At 54.4% G+C, this 24249-nt stretch overlaps 2 protein-coding genes across 2 annotated transcripts; one reads left to right on the top strand and one right to left on the bottom strand.

Moving 5' to 3' along the window:
• The first annotated feature begins 1495 nt into the window (after nucleotides 1-1495).
• Nucleotides 1496-13162, top strand: LOC119096219 (protein IWS1 homolog). Its single transcript, XM_037219023.1, has 7 exons — nucleotides 1496-1717; nucleotides 2257-2466; nucleotides 3612-3777; nucleotides 4504-4606; nucleotides 5905-6016; nucleotides 7326-7464; nucleotides 11878-13162. Exons 1-6 carry the CDS (start codon nucleotides 1580-1582, stop codon nucleotides 7446-7448), a joined length of 852 nt encoding a protein of 283 aa, XP_037074918.1. The 5' UTR covers nucleotides 1496-1579; the 3' UTR covers nucleotides 7449-7464; nucleotides 11878-13162.
• A 295-nt stretch (nucleotides 13163-13457) lies between these two features.
• LOC119097167 (uncharacterized) lies at nucleotides 13458-23730 on the bottom strand. The gene is made up of 4 exons (XM_037220226.1): nucleotides 23700-23730; nucleotides 21225-21380; nucleotides 16471-16853; nucleotides 13458-13475 (listed from the first exon to the last, which is right to left on the bottom strand). Exons 2-4 carry the CDS (start codon nucleotides 21226-21228, stop codon nucleotides 13458-13460), a joined length of 405 nt encoding a protein of 134 aa, XP_037076121.1. The 5' UTR covers nucleotides 21229-21380; nucleotides 23700-23730.
• Nucleotides 23731-24249: the final 519 nt, after the last annotated feature.

Genomic DNA, 24249 nt, shown 5'->3' with positions numbered 1-24249 from the left:
GGTCATGAATGGCAGGGAAGGCTTTTGATAGGTAAACGTTCAACGTGATGTCATAGAACGGAGCTATCGAAGTGATAAAACTTAGATGTGGTTTCTTAAACAATTAGACTGATGGAATAATCAATATGATCTTTGGTTGTCAGTGATATGTTGTCATGTATCAAATTATACGTCGTTGTTACTTGTGAATTGTTGCTGTTATGAAACTTTACAATGTGATTCCATTGGCCTTGGGTCAGGTATTATCAGAAGAGGTCAAAATCGTACTGCTTTATTACTGGAACGCTGGCTCTTTGGGATATGATTCAACGCCCATTTCAAATATATAGAACACAAGTATGCCAAAAATGTCTTATCCTAATTAAGGTCATGGTGGGTCACTGACCTGAAATGACTTCAATCAACCTTTTGATTTGTTTGACCATGCCACCTTGGGTAGTGCTTGGCGCATATTGTCAATTCATGTATACCAATAATTTCTAAGGCCTTTGGTCATTTTTACATTCTTAAGGTCAAACAAGATCACTATCACTGATCTGACTAACATCAGTGATCTTTTTCCTATAAGGGGTATCTAGTCTAAAACTAGCTGCATAAGGATGCCTAAGGACGTTTTGGGCACCCATCTGGAGTGTGCCATTTTTGCGCCCTTTGACGGGAATGTCGTGACCCAGATACCTCAATTGGAATAAAATCGGGTTACTCACACTCCTCTCCCCTGTGAATTTGTTGTCTCTAGCTGTCTTAGTTTTTGAGATTTCAGAGGTCACATCGTCCAGTCCCCCAACCGAGCGCGTCGCGTCGAACCGCCAACGTGGGCGCGTGCTAAAGGTTGTTGGACGATTTCCTATCACATATCGTCATGCGCACGAGACACATTTTTCTTCCGTGATACAGTAAGTTGTAGCGTAGTTGTTGTGGAGTAAGTTGTCCACTGGTCAGTTACGTATAATGTGTCTGTTTTGCCCAATCAGGCAACCTGTTTCAAAGGATTGAAACGGATCTTTGTTATAAACCACTTGCCTGCAAGTTAGCTCTGCAGCAGGGACCATAATCCTCATGCCGTATCCTGGAGTGCAGGAAAAGTTACTTGAATGTAAACAAATTGCTCTGGTGAAGCAAAATGCACTGGTTTCGGGCTTGATAATTGCTGTTATGCATTCCGCGGAAGTTAAACTAAGAATAAAGTTGATGTTTTGTTTATTCTTGTAGCGACATATCCAACCAGCCAAGGCACTTACATGGATGTTTGGAATGGCTACAAATGTATTGCTTACCTGAATCGCTGAGGCTTAACTTTTGGTAGTCCTTGTTTGACATTTCCTGTCTCTGTACTGCGCCACAGTCCTTACGCCACCATACGTCCTCCGGCCATCGTTCCTCAACGCCACACCCTGTGGAGTTTTTCCGGCGCACTGACTCTGACTCTGACTCTCCTGCTACACCCTGTGGAATACTGGCCGGCGCACTGACTCTGACTCGCACCCCGCAGCCCGCCGAGGCGGCGCCGCCACAGGCCTCCGACTCTGACTCGGACGAGGGCATCACGGCCCGCGACGGCGAGACGGAGCCCTCCGGCATGTCTGACTTCGAGCTGATGCGCATGCGCAAGAAGAGCGAGAACACGCGGCGCCGCAAGCGCAAGAACATCGATATCATCAACGACAACGACGACCTGATCATGCAGCTGATCCGACAGATGCGGGAGGCGGCTGAGGTTGGTTTCGCTGGCCAGGCTGGTCAGGGATAGACGTTGCCTACTCGGGAACAGCATATGGATGGTGGGGAGGGTGCTGGGGTAAATTCCAGGGAGGAGGGGGAGGTAGGCGTCGTTAGGTTATATGCTCTACCGCTTGTATGAAGTTTGAGGGTACATTATGGTGGAGAGAGGACTGGTGAGATGTAGACGTGATCGAAGGAAGGTGCAGTGCATTTTTCGTAGCGTTTAATTATTTTGTAGCCGATTATGGTCACTGATTTTTAGCTTTCTAGGGCGGTACGAAACTAAGAGATCCGAACTTGAACGCTCCGAAGGCGGCGTGGAGGTCGCTGACCGTTCCTTTTGTCCCTCGGTGACACGACTAGGCGTGTCATTATTTCTTGAGTGGGCCTAACTCTGCTCCGCTCTCAGAGTATGCTCGTGACACCGCTGGTGCGTGGCGGGTTTCTCTCGCATCTAGGCCCACACGCCTCCCCCGCCGTGTCCTGACCTGCCAGACACGCTGACGTGGCCCTCCGACCTCTCTCGCCCCACAGGAGGACCGCGAACTCAACCAGAACCGCAAGCCGGCCACGCGCAAGATCTCCATGCTGAAGACGGTGATGTGGCAGCTGGGCAAGCAGGACCTGCAGCTGGCCTTCCTGGAGTCGAACGTGCTGTCGGTGCTGACCGACTGGCTGGCGCCGATGCCGGACCGTTCGCTGCCCGCGCTCAAGATTCGGGAGCAGATTCTGACGCTCCTGCAGACGGTGGGACGCCACACCCCGCTGGCCGCGCTGGGCCCCGCTGTCCACGCTGCCCCCCCCCCCCCCCCTCCGTGTTCCGCTGTCCGCGTTGTGTCTCTGTTGTCCCCAGTGTCCCTTTCCTGCCTTGTGCGCTGTCCCCTGCTGTGTCACTGTGGCCGTGGTTTCCTCTGTGCCCCCACTGTCCGCGTTGTTCCCGCTATGCCCCCACTGTCCGCGCCGTGTCCTCATTGTTCCCGCTGTGTCCTTGCTGCGCACCCGCTGTGCCCCGCGGTCTCCGCTGTGCCCCACGGTCTCCGCTGTGCCCCAGGTGTGCCCCAGCTGTCCCCTCGTGTGTCCCCGTTGTCCTCCGTTGTCCCCCCCCCCCCCCCCGCTGTCCCCGCTATCCGTGCTGTGTTCTCGCTGTATCCCCGCTGCCCCTCTCCCCCCCCCCCCTCCACTGTTTCCCGCTGTCTCCGCTGTGTCCCCGCTGTGCCTCCGCAGTCTCCGGTGTTTCCACTGCGTCCCAGCTTGCCTCCGCTGTGCCCCCGCTGTGGCCGCGGTCCTTGCTTATAGCTGTGGTCCTGAGGCGGCAGTGACGGGGATGGGATGGCCACTGGCCGAGAGTCAGCTGTTGACACTTCACTGGAGTGACTTGTGGTGGGCCGGTCAGAAGGCCCAGCACGGGCTGTAATATACGGTTATGAGCCTAGCACGGGCTGCAACATGCAGTCGTGGGCCTGCTGACGTTGCGGTCACAGGAATGTCATATTGACCTTTTCTGTTGAACGAAAACGGGACGATTGCCTTCAGGTGCTTGGTTTAAATGCCTTCGTCGTTCTAGTGTAACAAGATCGCAGTCGTCTTCTACATTTGTTGTGGGCAGGGATTAGAATTGCAAAGTTTCGTACAAGATTTGAGTGAAATTTACCGCTTTTCTTCGTACTATATTAACGGGTCTGCTATTGTTAGATTGTTTTCCATGCTTCATTTTAACAATTGTCAGATACAGTTCCAAACCATTAATTTTGGCAACCGAGAGTTTTGATTTCGTGTTGAACTCATGGTTTGTCTGTTTCTGTCTGATAAATCACCTCCCACCTTGGGCTGGCCAGCGGTGCGTGTCATCTCGATGGTGTTCAGCATATCTTGGGGCCCCTGATCCGTGCAGTTTCCCGATGCCGGACCAGCAGCTGCTGAAGTCCTCGGGCATCGGCAAGGCCGTGATGTACCTCTACAAGCACCCTCGGGAGACGAAGGAGAACAGACAGCTGGCGGGCAAGCTGATCAGCACATGGTCTCGGCCCATTTTCAATCTCACCACCGACTTCGCCGGTAAGGGTCTGGACGGGACTGGGCAGCTCGTGCGGGAGGACTGCGACCCGGGCTGAGCGGCGGCTGTCGGAACAGGCGTGCTGGGCGGGTGCGGGCCAGATACAGCCGCACTGGAGGGGAGGGGGAGGGTAGAGGCGAGCGACGGCTGTCGGAACAGACCTGCTCGGCGGGTGCGAGCCAGGTGCGGCCACGCGAGCGGAAAGGCGGGGCGCGCAACCGCTGCGACATCTGCGTAGCTTCAGGCGGCGCCATCTACTGGACCGGGGGGCACGCCCATGGAGGTGGCTTATGCCTGACTGAGTCTTCGTCACACGTCTCTCGTGAATGCATGCCGGCATGCTTCAGTACATGCTGCCTGCTCAAGGACTACAATCGCTTACGACACATTCACAACATTGGCGAGGTCATGGCTGCTATCACCGGCGGTAACGCGACACGCAAAGCGAGGGGGGGGGGGGGGCGCTGACGGAGTGGTGCTTCAGCTCCCGTCTCGTTCGGCTAGTTGGTGCCTGTGGCTTCAGTTCCGTCCAATGGGGCAGTGCCTTTGACCCCGCCCCGTCCGATGCTAAGGTGGCTCTGGCTCCCGCTCCGTCCGATGGGGCGGTGCCTCTGGCTCCCGTCCCGTCCGATGAAGTGGTGGCTCTGGCTCCTGTCCTTTCCGGCGGGGCGCACGGCCGCCCCTCCGACCCCGCCCAGCTTTGACCAGGACCGTGTCCGGACCGGCAGCAATGTCCAAGGAGGAGCGGCAGCAGCGCGACTACGAGCAGATGCCGAAGCGAGCCCGGGACGACGCCGAGAGCGAGGCGAGGCAGGCGGCCGGCGACGACAAGTAAGCGGCATGGCCGGGAGCGGGACTGAAGAAGGGACAAGCGGCCACTGAGGGCTTTCCTGGAGAAGGGACAGGCAGCCACTGAGGGCTAACCTTGGGAAGGGACGGGCGGTCGCCCAGGGGTAACCTTGAGAAGGGACAAGCGGCCACTGAAAGCTAACATTGGGAAGGGACAGGCGGCCACTGAGGGCTAACCTTGGGACGGGACAAGCGGCCACTGAGGGTTAACCTTGGGACGGGACAAGCGGCCACTGATGGCTAACCTTGGGTAGGGACAGGCGGCTACTGAGGACTGAGATTTCACTGCGAAATCCTGCGGCTAAGCTTGAAATCCATGATGCGATGAGGGGATCAGAGGTGGCAAGCGTCACGCAGCGGGATCTCTGGTCTCAGAAATCCGTGCGATAAAAATGTTCGGACTCAGACGAATGTTCGGGTGTTCGGACGAATGAAAATGTTTCAGTCAACCAGACTTTCATCGAGATTGGTGTAATTCATTGCCTTGAAGTTAACTTGAGTCTGTCATAAGTCATAGACCGTAGGCTGGTATGTCTCCGAACCTGGTTTTCATCAGAATCGGCTCTGTCGGAGTCGATTTCATAATTGAACCACACCTCGGTTGGGAATCACAGTTGACCCAAAGTGGTGCTGAGCTGCTCGGAGTGAGAGTCGAAATAAACGTCACGTGCTGTGAGTCAGCACTGAAAACGAGTCTGCCAAAAGGAGTTCCGCTGAAATCAAGCACAAGTCTGGATACGAACTCGCCCACAAACCACTGAATGCCGAAGACACCAGGTGTGTGTCGGAATATCACGTCCCTGGGCCCTGGGTCGCTTAAGCCCGTGCATCCGGACTGGGTGCCGCTGGGTGACACACGTGTCCTCCACAGGTCACCAAGACCCGGGGATCTTGGCTGGGCGCTGCTGGGTGACACGTGTCCTCCATAGGTCGCCGAAACCCGGGGATCTTGGCTGGGCGCCACTGGGTGGCACGTGTCCTCCGCGGGTCACTGAGACCCGAGGATCTGGGCTGGGCGCTGGGTGACACACGTGTCATCCACAGGTCACCAAGACCCGGGGATCTGGGCTGGGCGCCACTGGGTGACACACGTGTCCTCCACAGATCACCGAGACCCGAGCATCTTGGCTGGGCGCCACTGGGTGGCACGTGTCCTCCGCAGGTCACTGAGCCCCGAGGATCTGGGCTGGGCGCTGGGTGACACATATGTCCTCCACATGTCACCGAGACCCGAGGATCGGGCTCGCGTGTCGGTGCTTGACCCGCCGTGTCCTCCGCAGACCACTGAGGCCCGGTGACCCCGGCTGGGTGGGCCGCGCTCGTGTACCCATGCTGTCGGCCAAGGACTACGTGGTCAGGCCGCAGTGGAAGAATAACGCTGAGATGAGCACGGTAAGCACCCTGGACTGCTGGTCACCGCACACACGGACCTTCAGGTTTATAGCCAACGATTTGATAATAATCCGCTGGCCGTGGCACATTGTAAGTGCAGACGCTAAGACCAAGCGTAATTGGTAGTGCCTTGGTACGCGGTGTGCGGCTAAGATGGTTGCTCAGTGGGGACGCTTCGAAAGCGTCAGAATGGTCACAGCTCATCTTCGTATTTTTAGTCGTGCTTCTCAATGGGCAAGTGATCTGGCTCACGCTGTGACGTGTAGACCTAGGTCGTTGAGGGAAGAGAAGGGTTTTGCAAGGTACCTGGGCCTTCATAGTAGCGCGGGATGATATTGAATGGAAAACTTAACCCAGTACCGTCGTTTGAGGTTTCTGCCGACTTCTGCACTTTCTTCTCGAACTAAGCAACACAACGCCTAGCCCAAGTCTTCGTGTCCCACATCCATCCTCAAAGCCCGTCTTGTATGTAATGACGTGTCACACGGGCAGCGCCACATATTCAAGTTCGGGGCAGATCTTACACGGGGCTCCTGGACCACATGGGGCCTCCTGGCAGGGGCCTTCCAGGCGGTGTCGTATTCGGGGGTGGGAGCACCTGGGGCATGTGCCCGCTTATCGGATTGTTACATGTATCATATCAGGTGAACCAATGTCGACAATGCAAAACCCAGAATGGGGGCCTTCCGATTATCCAGTAAAAGCTCTTGCGAAAGCATGAAAGGGGCCCCCTGCTCCAGGAAGTGGGCTTCTTAAATTCGCTTCTTAAATTTGCAACAAAAAAAATAAAAAAGTGCCTCCTTACCCACAACGAGGGCTTCCTGGTTCGTAACGATCCTCCCGAGCCAGCAAGGGGATCTTCTTAACTTAACATTGGGCCTACTTATTTAGAGTGTGGGCTTCGTTATTCATAAAGGTGGTCCCATGATCCAGGAATCGGGCCTATTGATGTAAAAAGGAGTCTTCTGGGTCCGATTTATCACTCTTGAACTCAGTTATGTGGGCCTCCGTGGTCTGAATGTTGACAATCTTTGAGTAGCTGCAATGCCTTTAATTGGGAAACAGGAGTCTCTCAAAAATTTAGAGGAGCAAAAACATAGCTTGCCCCTCCCCTTGCCTGCTGGCAGCAGGGGCGGACAACTGCCCCCTGTGCTCCTCCCTTGCTGTGCCGCCCCTGTGCGCCACCTGGCGCTCACCGTGAGTGGCAACTGGTGGTGCGCGTGGCCTTGACATCGTCCGATGGAGCCAGTGTGGTTGTAGCTGGGGCTGGTCGTGGCCGCAAATTTGACCCGTCCTTCTCGGGGGGCAGGTCACCAAGAAGGAGGTCAGTCGACTGGAGCGGCACCAGCGCGCCTTCAAAGAGCGAAAGCGTCGCTCCAACATGCAGCGCGCCGTCAACATCAGCATAGAGGGTCGCCGCATGGCGCTCTGAGCAGCCGGCTGCGTAGGTGAGACACCTCCGCGCTGCAGTGCGGCCGGCTGTGTAGGGGAGACACCTCCGCGCTGCAGTGCGGCCGGCTGTGTAGGGGAGACACCTCCGCGCTGCACTGCAGCCGGCTGTGTAGGTGAGACACCTCCGTGCTGCAGTGCAGCCACCTCCGCGCTGCAGTGCAGCTGGCTGTGTAGGTGAGACACCTCCGCGCTGCAGTGCAGCCGGCTGTGTAGGTGAGACACCTCCGTGCTGCAGTGCAGCCACCTCCGCGCTGCAGTGCAGCTGGCTGTGTAGGTGAGACACCTCCGCGCTGCAGTGCAGTCGGCTGTGTAGGTGAGACACCTCCGTGCTGCAGTGCAGTCGGCTGTGTAGGTGAGACACCTCGGCGCTGCAGTTGAGCCGGCTGTGTAGGTGAGACACCTCCGCGCTGCAGTGCAGCCGGCTGTGTAGGTGAGACACCTCCGTGCTGCAGTGCAGTCGGCTGTGTAGGTGAGACACCTCCGCGTTGCGGCGCGGCAGGCTATCAGTGCCAGACATATGCCAGGATTCCATGGAAACGTCCTAGATCACAGAGCATCCTTTGACAGATGTAGGAAAGACATCCCAGATCCCGGAAGGTTCTTCAGCATAGTTAGGAAGCCGATCGCGGATCATACGAGATCCTTCGAGAAAAAAATCAAAAGTCATGGGAAACCTTCATCGGCCTCGTTCATGCCTGCAATATCGTTAAACCTTCACGTCTGCAAAATAACATGTCATGGCAGTGGTATGACAGATGTTGCACCAGATGTTGTCAGTCAGGTGCAACTCTGCAGCTGAAATTTTGAAAATGCGGAAGTCCGTCCTTTCGTCCTCTAACGTGAAGTCAATTTTAACAAGTTGTATAGCTTTGCATGAATGAACTAGGGAACGTCGTAGCAGAAACCAAATGTGCGAAGGGACGCTGGCTCCCAATGGGTCGTGCAGCAAAACTACAACAAAGGCCCAAGGTCCCAGAGGATCCTCGTCAAAATTATAGAACTGGTCAAGATACGAGATCAGCTCGCGTAAAACACCTGCTCAGGTAATGCCACCTGTCCGCGCCGTCAGAGGAACCCACAGCCGCCGGTTGGCCAGACAAACGACTGTTTTTGGCGTGCTTGCTGAGCCCTAAACATTGTTTGGTGGAATGAACGACCCCCGGCTGCGTTTAGTCCACCTACCTGCCGTTTACGGCTGTTCGGTAATGATGTTTAGCCCGAATAGTGATGCAGGCTGCCCATGTAAACACTACTTGTCCGCACAGACTCGTCGGTTTGTCTAATGCCTAATTCCGACTTTGCCGCGGGTTGGAAACTACTACAGCTTATGCCGTTCGTCTTCTGCGTCGGCCGGACCAAGTCGACGTGGACTTACCTACTTACCAGCTTACTTACCAGCGGACTTACCAGCGGCAGAGCGAAGCGTATCTGTCATTCTGTTGAGGTCAGCCAGCACGCGGCTTACATTGACCGGCCGTGTAGCCTCGAGCAGCCCTTGGTTGTCTATTGTCTTCGCTTGACAGTGATGTGGCAACGCGTCAAGAATGTCGTGGAAAGAAGTTTAGACGTCGATGGGAGATGAAGACTACCAAGCGCATGCCAATAAGTATATTATAAGCGTATGTGGCCGTTCTTCAGATGTCAGTTTTTCTACTTATTTTCATAGCTAAACAACAATATTTGTGACGGCGTGCCCTAGCCTGTCCCGATCGAAACGCTGCGCCGCATTGTGGGCCTCCAACGGTTGCAGATATTTGTAGCAAGACACGCCACTAGCAAGCCACCACCGACCGTACTTTGAAGCCTGCTCTACATAACACACGGGCTGTCCGACGTCGAGGATCGAAGCACCCATTGCCCGGCCAAGACCGCAACAATTATTGTAGCATTTGACTGCAATGCATGCCGATACGTCACCAAAAACGCATTATATCGCCTTGACGCTTGACGAAATTGAACTCGGGGACCATAACATTTGGGTTGCATTGTAGCACAGTATCTGACATGAATTAGGTCTGGCAGGAACTGGCGATCGACCCTCAGGCACGCCAAGTGACGACCATGTGTTTCAAATTAACGAGCCGGATTGATCGTATGAATTTAGTGCGCGGATAGGCGACGGTATTTTCCGCCAGCGCCCCTCCATCGGCTGATCGGTCGCGATCCATGCTGCAAAATCGAAAATGTACTCCCGTATTTGGTACACGTTATGACTCTGACATTTTGTTTACCCACCACTTAGTGTAAGTGCACCGATGATAACGCTTGTTACCAGTTGAAAGCACACTTATAGCGTGGCATAATATATATATATATATATATATATATATATACATATATATATATATATATATATATATACACATATATATATATATATATATATATATATATATATATATATCTATAGATATATATAGACAATCGTCATCGAGTGGGCACAATATGGCGTAGATGCTGATGCGCTCTAAAACACCAAATCACGACCTCGATCGCTGGTGCGCTGCGCCGATTGGTGCGATGCCTCAGTCGATGGACCACGGCGTTCAGGGGAACATCAGGACGGTCCGGGGCTGTGGCAGGGCCGCCGGCTCGTGGGCGGCGGACCGGCCGGGGGCGTGCCGCCCGCGCCGCCGCAGGGGGCGGGACGACGGCGCTCCTGGCCGGCCGCGGCCGTGCGCCTGCCCGCGCGTCGGACCTGACGGTCGCGAGTCCGCCCGAGCGGCGGCGCGGTACGCTGCTGACGACGGCCGGCCGCCGCGGCAGGCGCGCCGCCCACGGCCACCAGGTGTGCCTCGGGTGGGAGCGACACTCGCGGCGCGCGGCGGCGCTAGGACGACCCAGCGCCGCGCTTCATGTAGGGCGAGTTCGGTCGGGGTTGTCTCGTAAGCGTCATATTCGAGAAACGCACAGAGCTTTCCCTTCAGAAATACGTGGGGTGTACCGTGACGCGACCGTGTTCGGTGTTACCGCCATCAGTTTACGGCTACCGAGGACGCACATGTTCGAAGAGAGGCTACACACAGAACAGAGGCTACCTGATATTTTTGCGGCGTGACTGTGAACCACCCTGTTCTGGGTTAGCCGACTCTTGCGTAGGCTGCCCGTGGCCGCCGGTATTCGGGGTCAGCTCTTGCTGGTGTGGCGTGACCGCGGACGGCGCTCGGACTTGTCGGCGGCGCTGTGACTCGTCTTTTAACCGGTCAATGGCTTATAATCGGCCGATTCGTCACCATTGTACACACCAAACAATCAGTGTAATGCAGAAGCGATCAATGCCGCTGCAGGTGGGCACAGCGCCGCTGTCAAAGGGGGCCGTGCTAACGGCGGTGCATTGTGGCCGGATTATCGGGCGGGTGACCTGTATGCCATGCCATCGGCTACGTCGATATAGCGCACCGGTTCTAATAACTTGGCGGATGTCGGCTTTGTTGAAGGGAATGTTTCCCATTTGAAGATGTAGAAGCAAGCATCAGATATGATGAAGCAAGCTCACTTATAGCTATTGGTATACTTTTCAGATGAAAAGACTGCTCTGGATAGCACAATTCTGTGATTAGTAACCATGCTCCTCAATGCGGCACGGTTTGATTACGTCACCGTATCTCGTACAGCATTGCGAGTCAGTTGACGGCCGTTATGTCTGGAAATTGCTCTCGCGGACTCCAGATGTGAACGCCTCGACAATTATATGTTTTGCCTTGATCGCCGCATGGCTTGTGGAATGGCAGGATTTAAATGATGTTATTATGACGTCATGTATGCCAAGGTAACGATGAAACACTGTCCCCGATGCATCTTTCCCCGTGTTCGCGGGCGTGCAGCTCAGAACCTAGAGGGGCACAGGTCTTCAGAAGGGCAGAATTGTGAACAGCCCCGAAAGGTCTTCAGGACGGCTATTTCAGTCCAAAACCTCATGTAAAGGCAGAAAACCTCCCTTTAAGGGAGTATACGAGCCTCGACGGCCTGGGTCTCGTGTCGCGTTTCGTGTTAGTCTCGTTCGCTGTTCATGTGAAATGCGATACCCGCGCGAAGCGGAATCCAGTGCGTGCACAAAGAATCCAGTGCATGTCATTTTCGGAGTGACGCGGTTATAATGCGGTGCATGTAGACGAAAGCTCGACGTTGAGGTCACCGACCCCATTTAGGCTTATCAGATTTACATCCGCTTTGTGCACACTCGCATTCATGCGCGCTGGACGTGGGATGTCGAGCGTAACGCCGCTAGAGCTCTGTGTCGTACGCTGAAGCTATTGGACCGATTTAAAACTGCGGAGCTGCCGTGTCGGCCGGATCTATTTCCGTGTGCGCTCCGCTTGGGCACCGAGCTGTGTTTGTCGTAACATGTAGCATGGTAATGTAATGTAACACGTTACGATAATGCATAACACGTCGGTCACGTGTTCCAGGTACTTGGCGTGTCCGCACTCTCCCCGGAGGCGCCGCAGCACCATGGGGATAACGCGGTGTTCGGAGCGCCGTCGTGGATCCAGTGCTCTTGGACCGGACCCAGCGCGAGCCCAGCCCGAGGGGACAGGGGCAGTGTTCTCGTGGGTGCAGTGTCCTCGGACCGGACCCAGCGCGAGCCCGGCCCGAGGGGACAGGGGCAGTGTTCTCGTGGGTGCAGTGTCCTCGGACCGGACCCAGCGCGAGCCCAGCCCGACAGGGGTGCGCCCCGTCCCGGCTGGGCGCCGCGCCGTCCCCGGCGTAGGCACGGCGCGCCGGCCTGTCTTTCGACTGGAGACTGCTCTGACGTCGGCATGCGCGGCGCCTGCAGGAGCTGCAGCTCGTGTGCGCCATGGAGCACACGCCGGGGAAGGGCTGCTGAGGCAGGGTTTGGGCGTCGACGCTGACTCCAGTCATGCCCGATTATGACGTCGCCGTGAGGTGGTCGCGGTGATGGATCGAGCCGTGATCCAAGTGGTTTGGCGTTGCCCTGGCATCAGCGATGGCCACCTTACTGGGTGATGAGCATGCGGTGGAGCCTGCTGCCGAGTTATGGCAGCGAGCTAGCGCCACTGATCCGCCGCTGCTTGCGATATGGTGCGGATAGCCACGTCGTCGCGGCTGAACCGGTGTTTTTGACCTGATGCGGTGGCCAGAAAGACGCATAAGATGACGTGTCGCTCTCGGGAACGTCACACGCACCCCCGCGACCGTTTGTTCCGCGGCTCTCTCGTTCTGCGCCTGTGTACGCTGGGTGTCAGCCCCGCCGCGTGAGGGAGGGGAGGGGAGACGGGTGCGCGGTTACTACCGCTGGTATGTTGGGCCCCGGCCAGTCTCATGTCCCTGTCGTCTAGCCCGTCCGCCCTTGTCGTTGAGTCCCTTGTCAAGATCAGCAAATGGTGCGCCGTAGCCATGTGAAGGTGGAGTCGGTCGGCCTACGGGGACGCCATGTGCGGAGAACACAGGCGATCAGCGACGGCGGGTGTGATCCCATGTGTGAACTATCGTGTGTGGGTGCAGGCGAGGGGGCTCGCGCCACCTGCCACCTGGTACCTCGTGGTCGTGCCCCACATTGCTGGAGTGTGTCCCGCTGAATCACCTCTGTGCTCTCGTCAGTATTTGTGGAAGTGTCCCGGGAGTCAAATTACTCCCCCATCGGTCGGCGCTTTTTCTCAAAAGACGAAGAGTTCCGGGTTCTCTGTATTTATTTAGAGATCGATTTTCGTCAATAAAACAAGCACTTTGGGCGTCCTGCTTCCCTGCATAAGCTGAAGCTGAAATGGAACCTTGTGCTTGGTACGCTAGTGTAGCGCGAAAAGGTCCGCCGGTTATAGTTGAAGCGGTAAGAGTTCCACACTCATTCCCGCTGGCAGGCATCTTGCCAACAGAGAGAGAGAGAAAGAGAGAGAGAGAGGGTACACGTTCAGGGGACCAAGTACGACAGGATTTGCCACATCGCTTACCGCTCAGCAGTTAACATTTCTACCGTGGCGTGCGCCTAACCATTCTAGATGAGTGCGCTCAGCTGTTCTAGGAAGTGCGCTCAGTTGTCGAAGCGATGCTGGTGAACAGAGGTCATGGTTCAGAACGCAGCACCTCGCACATTGTCGGCTCGTGGCACGGACAGCCAGCCGGACGCGGGCGGCGCCGCGTCCATCAGCGGTTGGCGACGGCTCCATCGGCGGTGCGTCCTGGCCAGCGACGTGCTCTGGGTGCCGGGCGGGAGGGATAGGGGAGCGTTGCTCCTGTGCCGACCCGCTGGCAAGAGCGGGAGAAGCTGTGTCGGATCCACCCCTGGCGTCCGCATCAGGTCAGCTTCTATATCTTGTAGTGGTTTTCAGCGCGCTGGCGGCCAGGGAGGAGTGTGGGAAGGGGGGCGGACAGCGGGGAGGAAAGATTTGCGGACATCCGCAGCGTGTCACGAGCAGTCTGGAAATCGTTTGGGGGACGTGAGGCGCGCTTTGCATTTCGTAACTGATGTAAAGCTAATGAAGTTTGTTCCGGCTCCAGCAGGCCACACCTCGAGCGCTTATCATTCATGTCAATTGATCATCTGATTCAGACTGACATCTAATTCACCAATAACCATGTGTTCCACCCGAGTGGACTTGTTTTGGGTGTGTTCACAGCGCCCGGTCAGCAGATTATACTGTCGACGTCATCCATAACGTAATGTCCCAAAGATTCTGAACCAATTCTCGATGACATCACTGGAATATATTTCGGCATGCAACATGCCTTCCGTAGTTTGGTCAATGATAAACCGAAATTGCGTTAAAGTTTTGTTTGTAACCAGCTAATTTGTGTGCCATTAACTGGCTTCGGATGAAGAGGACATGCGCCACAAGTCACAAACAGCGTAGTTCGCAGTTTCCATGGCTTGCCGAACACGCATTCTACGTGCAAACAAATGTGCTAGCATTCTGCACGCGCATTCATCATGAATATCACAAAAATATGAACAGAAAACGTGTCACTCTTGGAACGCGGCCAGCGAAATTCCATGTGACGGCATCCAAAATAAAACATTCTGGTGCACTGCGAATCTGCACTTCTTTACTCAGACGCACTGCACAGACCGCTGTACTGGCGGAGGCGATGTTTGCGCACACGATGAGTGACCATTGGGGTGATTCGCGTCCAGAAATTATTTCGATTGACTCCTGTGTCGGTAACGGGCCATGCGAGGTGGGAACAGCAGCTGGCATTCAGCAGTGGGACACTTCTCGAGAATGCGGGAGAAGCAAGGTCTGCGAAGGCCAAACCTTCCCAAACGCGCCGAAAAGTCCGACCAGCGATGGCTTAAAGGTAGCTATTGCCAGGAGACAGCTGATTTTCCCTGGGGTGAGCTCACGTGTATCCGAAGACCGGACACGTACGGCGGCGAAACACGGTCATTGGGTCAGAGCGGCCCGGCTCTACTGAGCAGCGCAGCCATGCTCACTGGCGCCTGCATTACATGGCTTGTTTACGAGGTGCTATTGCGTTGCTGGTGGTGGTGCTACAGGCGCAACGACGTGGCTTCTTCGCGCAGTGAAGCGATCGGGAACCACTTGGTTCCACCTCGCCACCGTCGGTGCCTATGTTCCGAGGCGGGAGTTGCTTTTTGACTGGTTTAGGTGCCCGGGTAGCTTGGGTAACATAAAAAAACAGACCCTTTAGGCATCGAATGGGGTTTTCAGCCCACCCCAGCTTTCCTATTAAGGAATGCTTAAGATCAGCCCCGAGAGTGAGACTCTTTGGTTGGATATCCAATCTGTTCCTGGACCGTTTCCCAGTGTTTCCGCAAACGAGTTGTCTGGCGCGTCCTCCGAGCAGCCTATGGCGATCACGCACTGAAAATGACTTCGCCGAGCAAATGCCAAATCTGACGGTCGTGAAGGCTCGGGGAAACCCAAACCTTTCCCGAGCCAGGCCGATGACAGGAGCTCAAGCGGGAAAGCTTGGGGAATCCCTACCATGTCCCAAACTGGTTGGGGAGACTTGGAGTTTCCCAAGTTTCCCAGGGCAACCCAAAACCTTCCCGAGCCAGGCCGATGACGGGAGCTTAAGCGGGAAAGCTTGGGAAATCCGTACCATTTCCCAAACTGGTTGGGGAGACTTGGGGTTTCCCAAGCTTTCCTCAGTCGTTTCCGACCTCGCCCCAAGCAAATGGCCGGCTGGGAAGGTATCCCGAAAAGATGGCTCCTATGACAACAAAATGGAGCCCACTTAGTTGAAATGCGCCCCTATGTCTCGATTTGACACCCTCCTGAACGAAATCCCGGCTACCCCACTGCATCCGTGGTAGTCAGTCAATGGGGTGGTTCGGAGGTGGTTGTCGTAATAGGTTCCGAGGTGGACGTCGAAGTGGTGTCCGGAGTGGGTGTCGTTGTTGGTACCGTGGTGGATATCAGAGTGGTGTCCGGGGTCGGTGACAGAGTAGGGTCCGTGGTGGGCGTGGGAGTAGGTACTGGGGTGGATATCAAGCTGGGGTCCGGGATGGGTGTGGGCGTAGGTACTGGGGTGGATATCAGAGTGGGGTCAGGGGTGGGCGTGGGTGTAGGTACCGGGGTGGATATCAGAGTGGGGTCCGGGGTGGGTGTCGTTGGTACCGGGGTGGATATCAGAGTGGTGTCCGGCGTGGGTACCTGAGTGGTGTCCGGGATGGGTGTGGGAGAAGGTACCGTGGTGGGTATCAGACTGGGGTCTGGGGTAGTTTTCGGAGTAGTTACCGGGGTGGATATCAGAGTGGTGTCCGCGGTGGGTACCAGAGTAGCGTCCGAAGTGGGTTTCACGGTGGGTTTCGAAGTGGGTTTCTGGGTGGGTTTCGAGGTGGGTGTGAGGGTTGAGTCCGGGGTTGTCACCACCGTGATGTCTGGGTCGACTGCAAGGGCGGGTTCTGTGACGTGGTCCGTGGTGAGCTCTGGCGTGGAAGGCACGGTCAACGGCAGTCCGGGATGCGGTGTGGTTTGGCCTCCCACTGTAACTCCAGTGGTCGGGCCCGTGGTAGCCTCACTGGGCGTGGACAAGCCAGCAGCAGCGGCCTCCGCCGCCTCTACCGCGGCGGCGCTCACAGATAGGGTGCTCGTCGCAACCGAGATCGCCAGGGTCGTCTGCGAGGTCGCCTCAGGACCTCGCGTCGTTGCCGCGGCCATCGAGCTCGGCGTCTGCGTGGTGGCGTGCGCTGCCCCCGCCTCCCGTGTCAGAAGAGTGGTCGTCGACGTGGCTGTGTCCGTGAGCGCCGTCTCGCCTCCGTGAATGTCGGTTTCGTCGTCCACGGCGCTGGATTCGTCTTCCTCGCTCCAGGAGCCGACGGCCTCGGCGGCGCAGACGTCCTGGCCGCTCACTGTTCCCGACTCCGCGCTGGCGGCGCACGTGCAGAGCTTGTTGACGCACTCGGCCCCGTCGGTGACGAAGGCGCATTCCCCAGAGGTCTCGCAGTAGTCGCCGAGCCGCGCTGACGACAGGGTGCAGGCGGGTCAGGGGGAGAGATGGCGGCGTCACCCACTCGAGAGGCGACTCGGGGATCCGGGACATGGCGCAGGGTTTGAATCCCACTCGCTGACGACAGAGTGCAGACGGTTCGGAGGGACAGACCACGGCGTCACCTTCAGGGGAGGTGGCCGGAGGATCAGGGATCTAGCGCAGGGTTTGAATCCCACTCGCCTCGAGTATTGCCCAGTCACCTTTCTGCAACCGTTATCAGAGCCCCCTAGACCAATGTCAGGGACAGTTTCATACGGCAGGGCCTACTCTTATGGCTGATTGTGGTCCAGTCACCCCCCTCTCTCCCCTCAGCGAACAGCTTGACCCCGCAATCGTGCATATCATGCACTCCTGCCCACCTCCCAACATTACATGGTATCTCTTGTCTTGTGATTTGCACACAATATATTTTGTGATTGCTGAAAAGGACCGAAATGTACGTTTAGATTCCATGCTTATCACATGAACGAACATACTGACAGCACTGAGGGGTTTTGCCTGGTTCTTTATCGCCTAGGTATTGGTCCGACGTAGTTCACAGATGATGTTATGTTTAAAATGCCCTACGTGCGTCATACGTCATTGCATGCGTAGATCGTGCAATATGTCCAGTTCTATGCGTGCATATGTGCGGCTCCAGAAAAAGAGCAGCACTCGACCCTGATGAAACAGTTTGTACACGGACAACTCATTTAGCACAATCTTTGGTCTATGCCACAAAATTAGGCCGCCAAAATGCTGCAAGCATAATTTTCATGCGGTTTTTTAGCACCATGCGAGAACTGTGCACCTTGGATAGGTGGAGTCATACAATTATAACAGGAAAACTTCGTTCTTTTCTTTTCAGGACAAATATTTGCGAGTACCTGCCGCGTCCGGCGCGGCAGGTACTGGTCCTGCTGTGTAACTTAGTTTAAGTGGGAAGTAAATGTGTCCGTGGACGAGGCAGTAGTAATAGCCTTATTCCTCGGAGAAAAACCAGGAGAATGGAGATGTAGTTGGGTGAAAAACTTCTGGTCTCCTGATTTTTCTTCGAGGGATAAGGCCATTACTATTGTCTGATCTACGTGAATAATGTCGCTCGCTAATGCGCTGAACAACTTACGAAAATTTGTCCGGTTTGAACATTTTCGCAGGAATGGCAGTAGTATCAGCCTTATTCCTCGGAAAAACCAGGGGAACAGAGATATAGCTAGGCTGAAATTTCGGCAACATGCGTTTCTTAAAACAATAGCAGAAGTGTATAAATATAACTATACCTCTATTCTCCTGGTTTTCCGAGGAATAAGGCTAATACTACTGTCTTATCTATGTGACTCATGTTCCTCGCTAATGCACTGAACAACCTACGCAATTTTCGCAGGAAGTACAAATGGTTTTCCACGTGTTCAGCTTAACAAACAAAAGTTACGATTCTGGTCGGAAGATGTGCATAATTGCTTCTTTTTTTTGCTTTGAGGGCAGAGACTAACGGCATTCAAGTAAAACATGATATACCAAACGCTATAAGTAAGCACCAAAATATTGACAAGTTTATTGCCTTGCTAGCATTTTTATTATGTTTGATGAGCCACGCCAAATTTACGGTCAACGAAATTTTTGGCTTGACAAACATGTCAACCTCTTATGCCATGGCATAATTTTTTATTCACCAGTTCCACGCGCCAAACCAAAGTAACGCTCTGTGGTGTAAGTCTGCCTCACCTAAATTAGTTCGTCCAAGTTTCCAGGAATGATGCGGTCTTTAACGCGTAAACCTGATTCACTTGCCTGCTTCCTAGCTGAGGGATTTTTGATAAACTGCGATGCGTGGTACTCTGGAGCACACGCACAAATATGACGCAATTCATGCAGTTGATTCATGTAGTACATAATTCTTAGTATTAGTAGGAAACTGTGTTAAATATAGTGCATAATATGAAACAATATATATATATATATATATATATATATATATATATATATATATATATATATATATATATATATATATATATGTGTGTGTGTGTGTGTGTGTGTGTGTGTGTGTGTGTGTGTGTGTGTGTGTGTGTGTGTGTGTGTGTGTGTGTGTGTGTGTGTGTGTGTGTGTGGTGTGTGTGTGTGTGTGTGTGTGTGTGTGTGTGTGTGTGTGTGTGTGTGTGTGTGTGTGTGTCTTTAAACCGGACAATAGGTTATACCAGACATTGACGCAATGCTTCAACTTTCGTTAAGCTAATCCCAGCCTTTTGTGACATGTTGGAGTTCTGTGATCACAGTTCATGCTAATTAGTGCCTTGAATCGGAAGTCTGCCCGCGTTACGCTTTTTATTCGCAACTGATTCCAATGATATAAGGTAATGTGGATAGCCCTGTATCAGTCCGATTGCGTTTCGCCGGTGCTGGGCCCAAACTGACCGTTTTGATCGAGGTCCGGAAAGCAAGGTTTATTCATGTTTTATGTGTAGCATTATTTCAGCATAATGTTTTTCACATTGTACGAGTACACATGTCTTTGTACTGGTGCAAACGGTATGTTCCTGTTTTTATGCATCCATCTCTACTCTTTTCACTTTTCACGCCGGATAATGGCGTTAAAGTTTACCCCAAGCCGCTCAATCACGTTCCAAGAGGAATACGTGCGAGACATGTTTGACCCAAATTTGCTTTGTCAAACCTAACAGTGATCCACAACAAGGTGATTAAAAAAGTATTGACACTTCACATGAACTTGAAGATTTTATAACGAATAATAAGTTAGATAGAGAACAGCGTCAACGTCGGATAACAGCTCTTTCTTGAATGAGATATGGCAGCTGTCCTAAGATGCGACGGCTAGCAAAACGCGCAATGCAACGCAACTCCAGTTGAGACTTTGGACATGCTGCTTCCGCAAGGTGTGGGGAGAGGAGATGAGCTTCTGCGGACTGCGCATTGGTCATACGCGTGTGGCCCACAACTATTTGCTGAGCTCGGCCCGTAGGCCCTCCTGACAGCGATGTGGTGCGCATCTTACGGTACACCACGTGCGCAACTCTTGTCCGCACTGCGGAGAAGCGACAAGAGAAAACGAGAAACTTAAGGCACCACAATGCACCCCTGAAGTCTTGCGATATGTTGGATAACGCTTCCGACTATTTGAATTCAAAGCTGCTACTTTCATTTCTAATAGAGATCGACTTTAAAGTCATATATGCACCTCATTTGTTAGGTAAGGTCTTTGTTATGAGTGCAAAATGATCCCAGCAGTCAACACCCTCTAAAAATCCCAATAATCAATCAATGTTGATAACATTTATTCTGAGTAGCATTAGCATCATTACTACTAGCATTAGCAGAAATAGGAAAAGCGCTCAAAATAGTAGATTTAGCCAAAGATGGCGTCCGTCTGTTCTCTGATGATACCCCGCCCCTTCCCGAAATAGCTCACATACTATGATATTAATACAACATAGTTTTCACTCTAGCTGGCAAGGGGATGCCTGGTCAGAAGAATCTCATCACAGTGGCTCATGTTTTGGCTGCCCACCACATGAAGCACGCTTATTGCTGTTTGACTATTATGGCTATAGAAGCAGATGTAATGACATACAAAAGGGACGGGAACTCATACGACTGCTGCACAACTCACCACCACATTTTTTCTGCAACTGCATATTTCAAAGCTGTATAATATGAACACTGCCACAGCTTACCCGTGTAACAACCGGACCCAGTCTCCTCTGTGCCGTCAGAGCCCAGTGCTACCCGTCCACCATGCTACCCTAAGGTCACCGGAGTACTAAGGTGTTTACCGTGGAGCGGATAATTTCCTCAAAGACGTGGAGGGACCGGGGGCATTGCCGCATTTTCTCTTAAGTCCTGCAGATTTACAACAAATTCCTGACAACAGCGCCCGGTGTCTTGTGTGAGCCGCTGGACTCAGCGGGGGAAGAGTCACGGCCGCCTAGGCACTCCCTTTGGCCACGCCCCCGCTTGGGCCCGTGAAGAAAGCTCTCTTCTTGCAGTGAAACATGCTGACTTAAGTTTACCACCTTTTGCAGTGCTTATAGGAATGTCCTTTTGTGGACGCCAAGCCAAGAGAGAAGCAAATGCTGCGGGAGGGCAGCGCATGCAAGGGAAACAGTCCTTAGTGCTCTGTTCCTTGAATTCGTCACGCATTGGAACAGCTGACACGCTTCCATGTAATAGGCCATAAGGTTCGCCGAGGCTCTTCCCCTGCCCGTCACGCAATATATGGAAGTATACTACTAATGCTAAAAGCGATCGCCATGCATACAAGAGCCATTGAAATCGTAAGCCCATTCATAAGCGTGTGGCCACAAAGGGAAGGGTACAGTGCTAAGGACCCCACTTCACGTCTTACCCATTCCTGCGCGATACACGAAGGTATGATTCGATGCAGCTGGTTGACGTGCGGTGTCCTCCGTGCCTCTTGATCCGAACAGCCTGCAGCCGTCCACCGGCGAGTAGCTCAAGCTGAAGCACTGGGGGTTCGCCAAACAGAGCACCCGGCATTGACCTGGAACGGAGGTGAGCCGCAGCTCTGGGTGCCGAGCTGATGGAACAGAAGGACACTGCACTGCGGGATCCCGTTGGAGCAGCACTGGCTGGGGGCCCACGCAGGCCTCACGTGGAATGGTTATTTTGAGCAAGCGGGTGTCTTGCTCGGATATGCTGCCCCTCATTGTTTTGGTCCGTTCGAAGTCAAGTTGTGACGATGGCTACATTACAGGGTGGCTCTCGGCAAGGCTCCGACCGACTTGCAGTCGGAAGTTAAAGTCAACCGCTGGGGCTGTCTTCACCCCTTCAGGCATGGGGGGGGGGAGGAGACGGCCAGTTTGTGTTTTAGTCCGGTGAAACTAGGAAGGCTGCAATGGCTTTAACTAGCGGCACTTCATCAGCCAAATGGGAGGGCTGACCGGAACGCCCTTCACGCGCTTGTGGGTGGCACGCTCATGGAAAGACACGTGGCCCTGTTCACAGTGCACAGCTCACAGTACCCAGGCGACTACCATGGAGGATGCGAGGGTCGCAGCGCTGACAACAGCAGGAATGCGACCAAAATCAATCCTGTCGCCTTACACCATCACAAGCATATGCGCTTTTTAGTTTCGGTTCTCTAATAAAAGCGTCCTGTAAAACAGCCGCTAGTTCCGCTTCCCCCAAAAAAATTTGGTCCTGCCTCTGCCTCCGCGCCCACTCCAGCCACTTTCGCTCGGTATTGGCCAAATTGAAGCTACCTAGGTGCCTTACATAACTCGATCGATCTCTTACGAAAATAAAAGGTAGCTCCAATAATGCGATCCACTACTCACGAAGGTGAGTCAAGCTTGCGCTTATCCCGCAGCATTTTGTGTGAGTGTGTGTGTGTGTGTGTGTGTGTGTGTGTGTGTGGGTGTGTGTGTGTGTGTGTGTGTGTGTGTGTGTGTGTGTGTGTGTGTGTGTGTGTGTGTGTGTGTGTGTGTGTGTGTGTGTGTGTGTGTGTGTGTGTGTGTGTGTGTGTGTGTGTGTGTGTGTGTGTGTGTGTGTGTGGTGTGTGTGTGTGTGTGTGTGTGTGTGTGTGTGTGTGTGTGTGTGTGTGTGTGTGTGTGTGTGTGTGTGTGGTGTGTGTGTGTGTGTGGTGTGTGTGTGTGTGTGTGTGTGTGAAAGCGGTGGGTATGCGACGAGAGGGTCGGTATCTGTTTGCGTTCAAAGGTGGTCTTCGGCTCACAACGTGATTGCAAGTGATGGCGTTAAACGCAGTTTGAAGATTATTTTAAGGAGTGCTTTGCTAACCGAACTGAATAGACAGCTGTGCTGACATTTGTATCGGACTGTCGGGTCGGTCACATACACAGGTAAGGATCGCTGGCTTGGTATGTACACTTGCCTAGGTGCCCAAATCCGAGTTGGGTGGTGTTCACAGGGGTAGTTTCACTTTCAATAAGCAGGACATTTCTGAAACCTGAGGTAAACGGAGGACTCGGGGCTTTTGGTGGTTTGCTATTGGGAGCCTTATACGAAGCCAGCACATCAGGGCTGCTAATTTGTATTTTTGTGAGGGCACTGGAATGTTGCAAGTTGTGGAAAAATTGAATTTCATGGAAAATCAATTAAGTTTGCGCTTTGTTAGGCCACTCTTTACATGAACCCCCATGGGCCGAATGCGGAAGTGGAGCTGTCGTAGGGAGCTGCCCCGAAACTAAGTAATTGGCACGCATGGGACAGTGGAAGGGGCTGAGCCAAGAAAGGGACCCGCGGGCCATACGTATTACCATAAAAAACTTCCGACGAAAAGTTGAAAATCGTTGTAATGTGTTCTCACGGAGATCTCCCCCGTCAAAAAGCCTGACTGCGCCCTTGCGTGGAGACGATACACCTACCCAAAACCTGTTACATATGTTGCGTGTAATGAAGACAAGCACCATCGCCAGGGGCGCGCGATCCGCACCCATCCAAAGGCGGCGTCCGGCGGGTGCGCTGAGGGCTGGGGACATCATCGCCAGGGGCGCGCGATCCGCACCCATCCAAAGGCGGTGCTCGGCGGGTGCGCTGACGGCTGGGGACATCCTCGCCAGGGGCGCGCGATCCGCACCCATCCAAAGGCGGTGCCCGGCGGGTGCGCTGACGGCTGGGGACATCCTCGCCAGGGGCGCGCGATCCGCACCCATCCAAAGGCGGTGCCCGGCGGGTGCGCTGAGGGCTGGGGACATCATCGCCAGGGGCGCGCGATCCGCACCCATCCAAAGGCGGTGCCCGGCGGGTGCGCTGACGGCTGGGGACATCCTCGCCAGGGGAGCGCGATCCGCACCCATCCAAAGGCGGCGTCCGGCGGGTGCGCTGAGGGCTGGGGACTCACAAGACGAGGCTCGCGGCTGCTGCTCGATCGGTGCCCGGGACTGCAGCCAGCTGGTCCTCGCCTGGCGCAGCCGGAAGTGGCGCGCCGACAGCTGCTGCTTGGTCGTCAGCGCCAGCTGGTAGTCGGAGGCGAGCGTCACCAGCGCCAGCGCCAGCAGCGCCAGCGGCGCCAGTGGCCGGGGCCGGGCCGGGAGCGACATGGGCGTCGGTGCGGGGAAGGCCGGCGTCTGAGGGTGTCAGCACGTCCCGCAGCCCGGCCGACCCCGGCCGGTCGCCGCCATGGCAGCGGCCAAACACGGCGCTGCAGCTCCCGGCTCCCGAAGGCGGACGCCGCGCTGCGTGGTCGACGGGGCAGGACGATGGCGCTTCGGCTTGTTATATACCAGAGATTGTGCACAGATGGTCGTGGTGAATGACCGTAAGCCTACACGGTCAACTTGCAAAAATAGAGAAAAAGCCACTTCTTTAACATGGCAAAGGCTTCCAGATCTCAACACATTCGGCGGCATACTCAAAAGTCGCAAGAAAGGACAAACGAGACAAATCAACGA

Source organism: Pollicipes pollicipes, unplaced genomic scaffold (assembly GCF_011947565.3).
Source record: "Pollicipes pollicipes isolate AB1234 unplaced genomic scaffold, Ppol_2.1 Scaffold_4295;HRSCAF=5057_pilon_pilon_pilon, whole genome shotgun sequence".
Classification (NCBI taxonomy): domain Eukaryota; kingdom Metazoa; phylum Arthropoda; class Thecostraca; order Pollicipedomorpha; family Pollicipedidae; genus Pollicipes; species Pollicipes pollicipes.
This window is presented reverse-complemented; position numbering and strand designations above follow the sequence as displayed.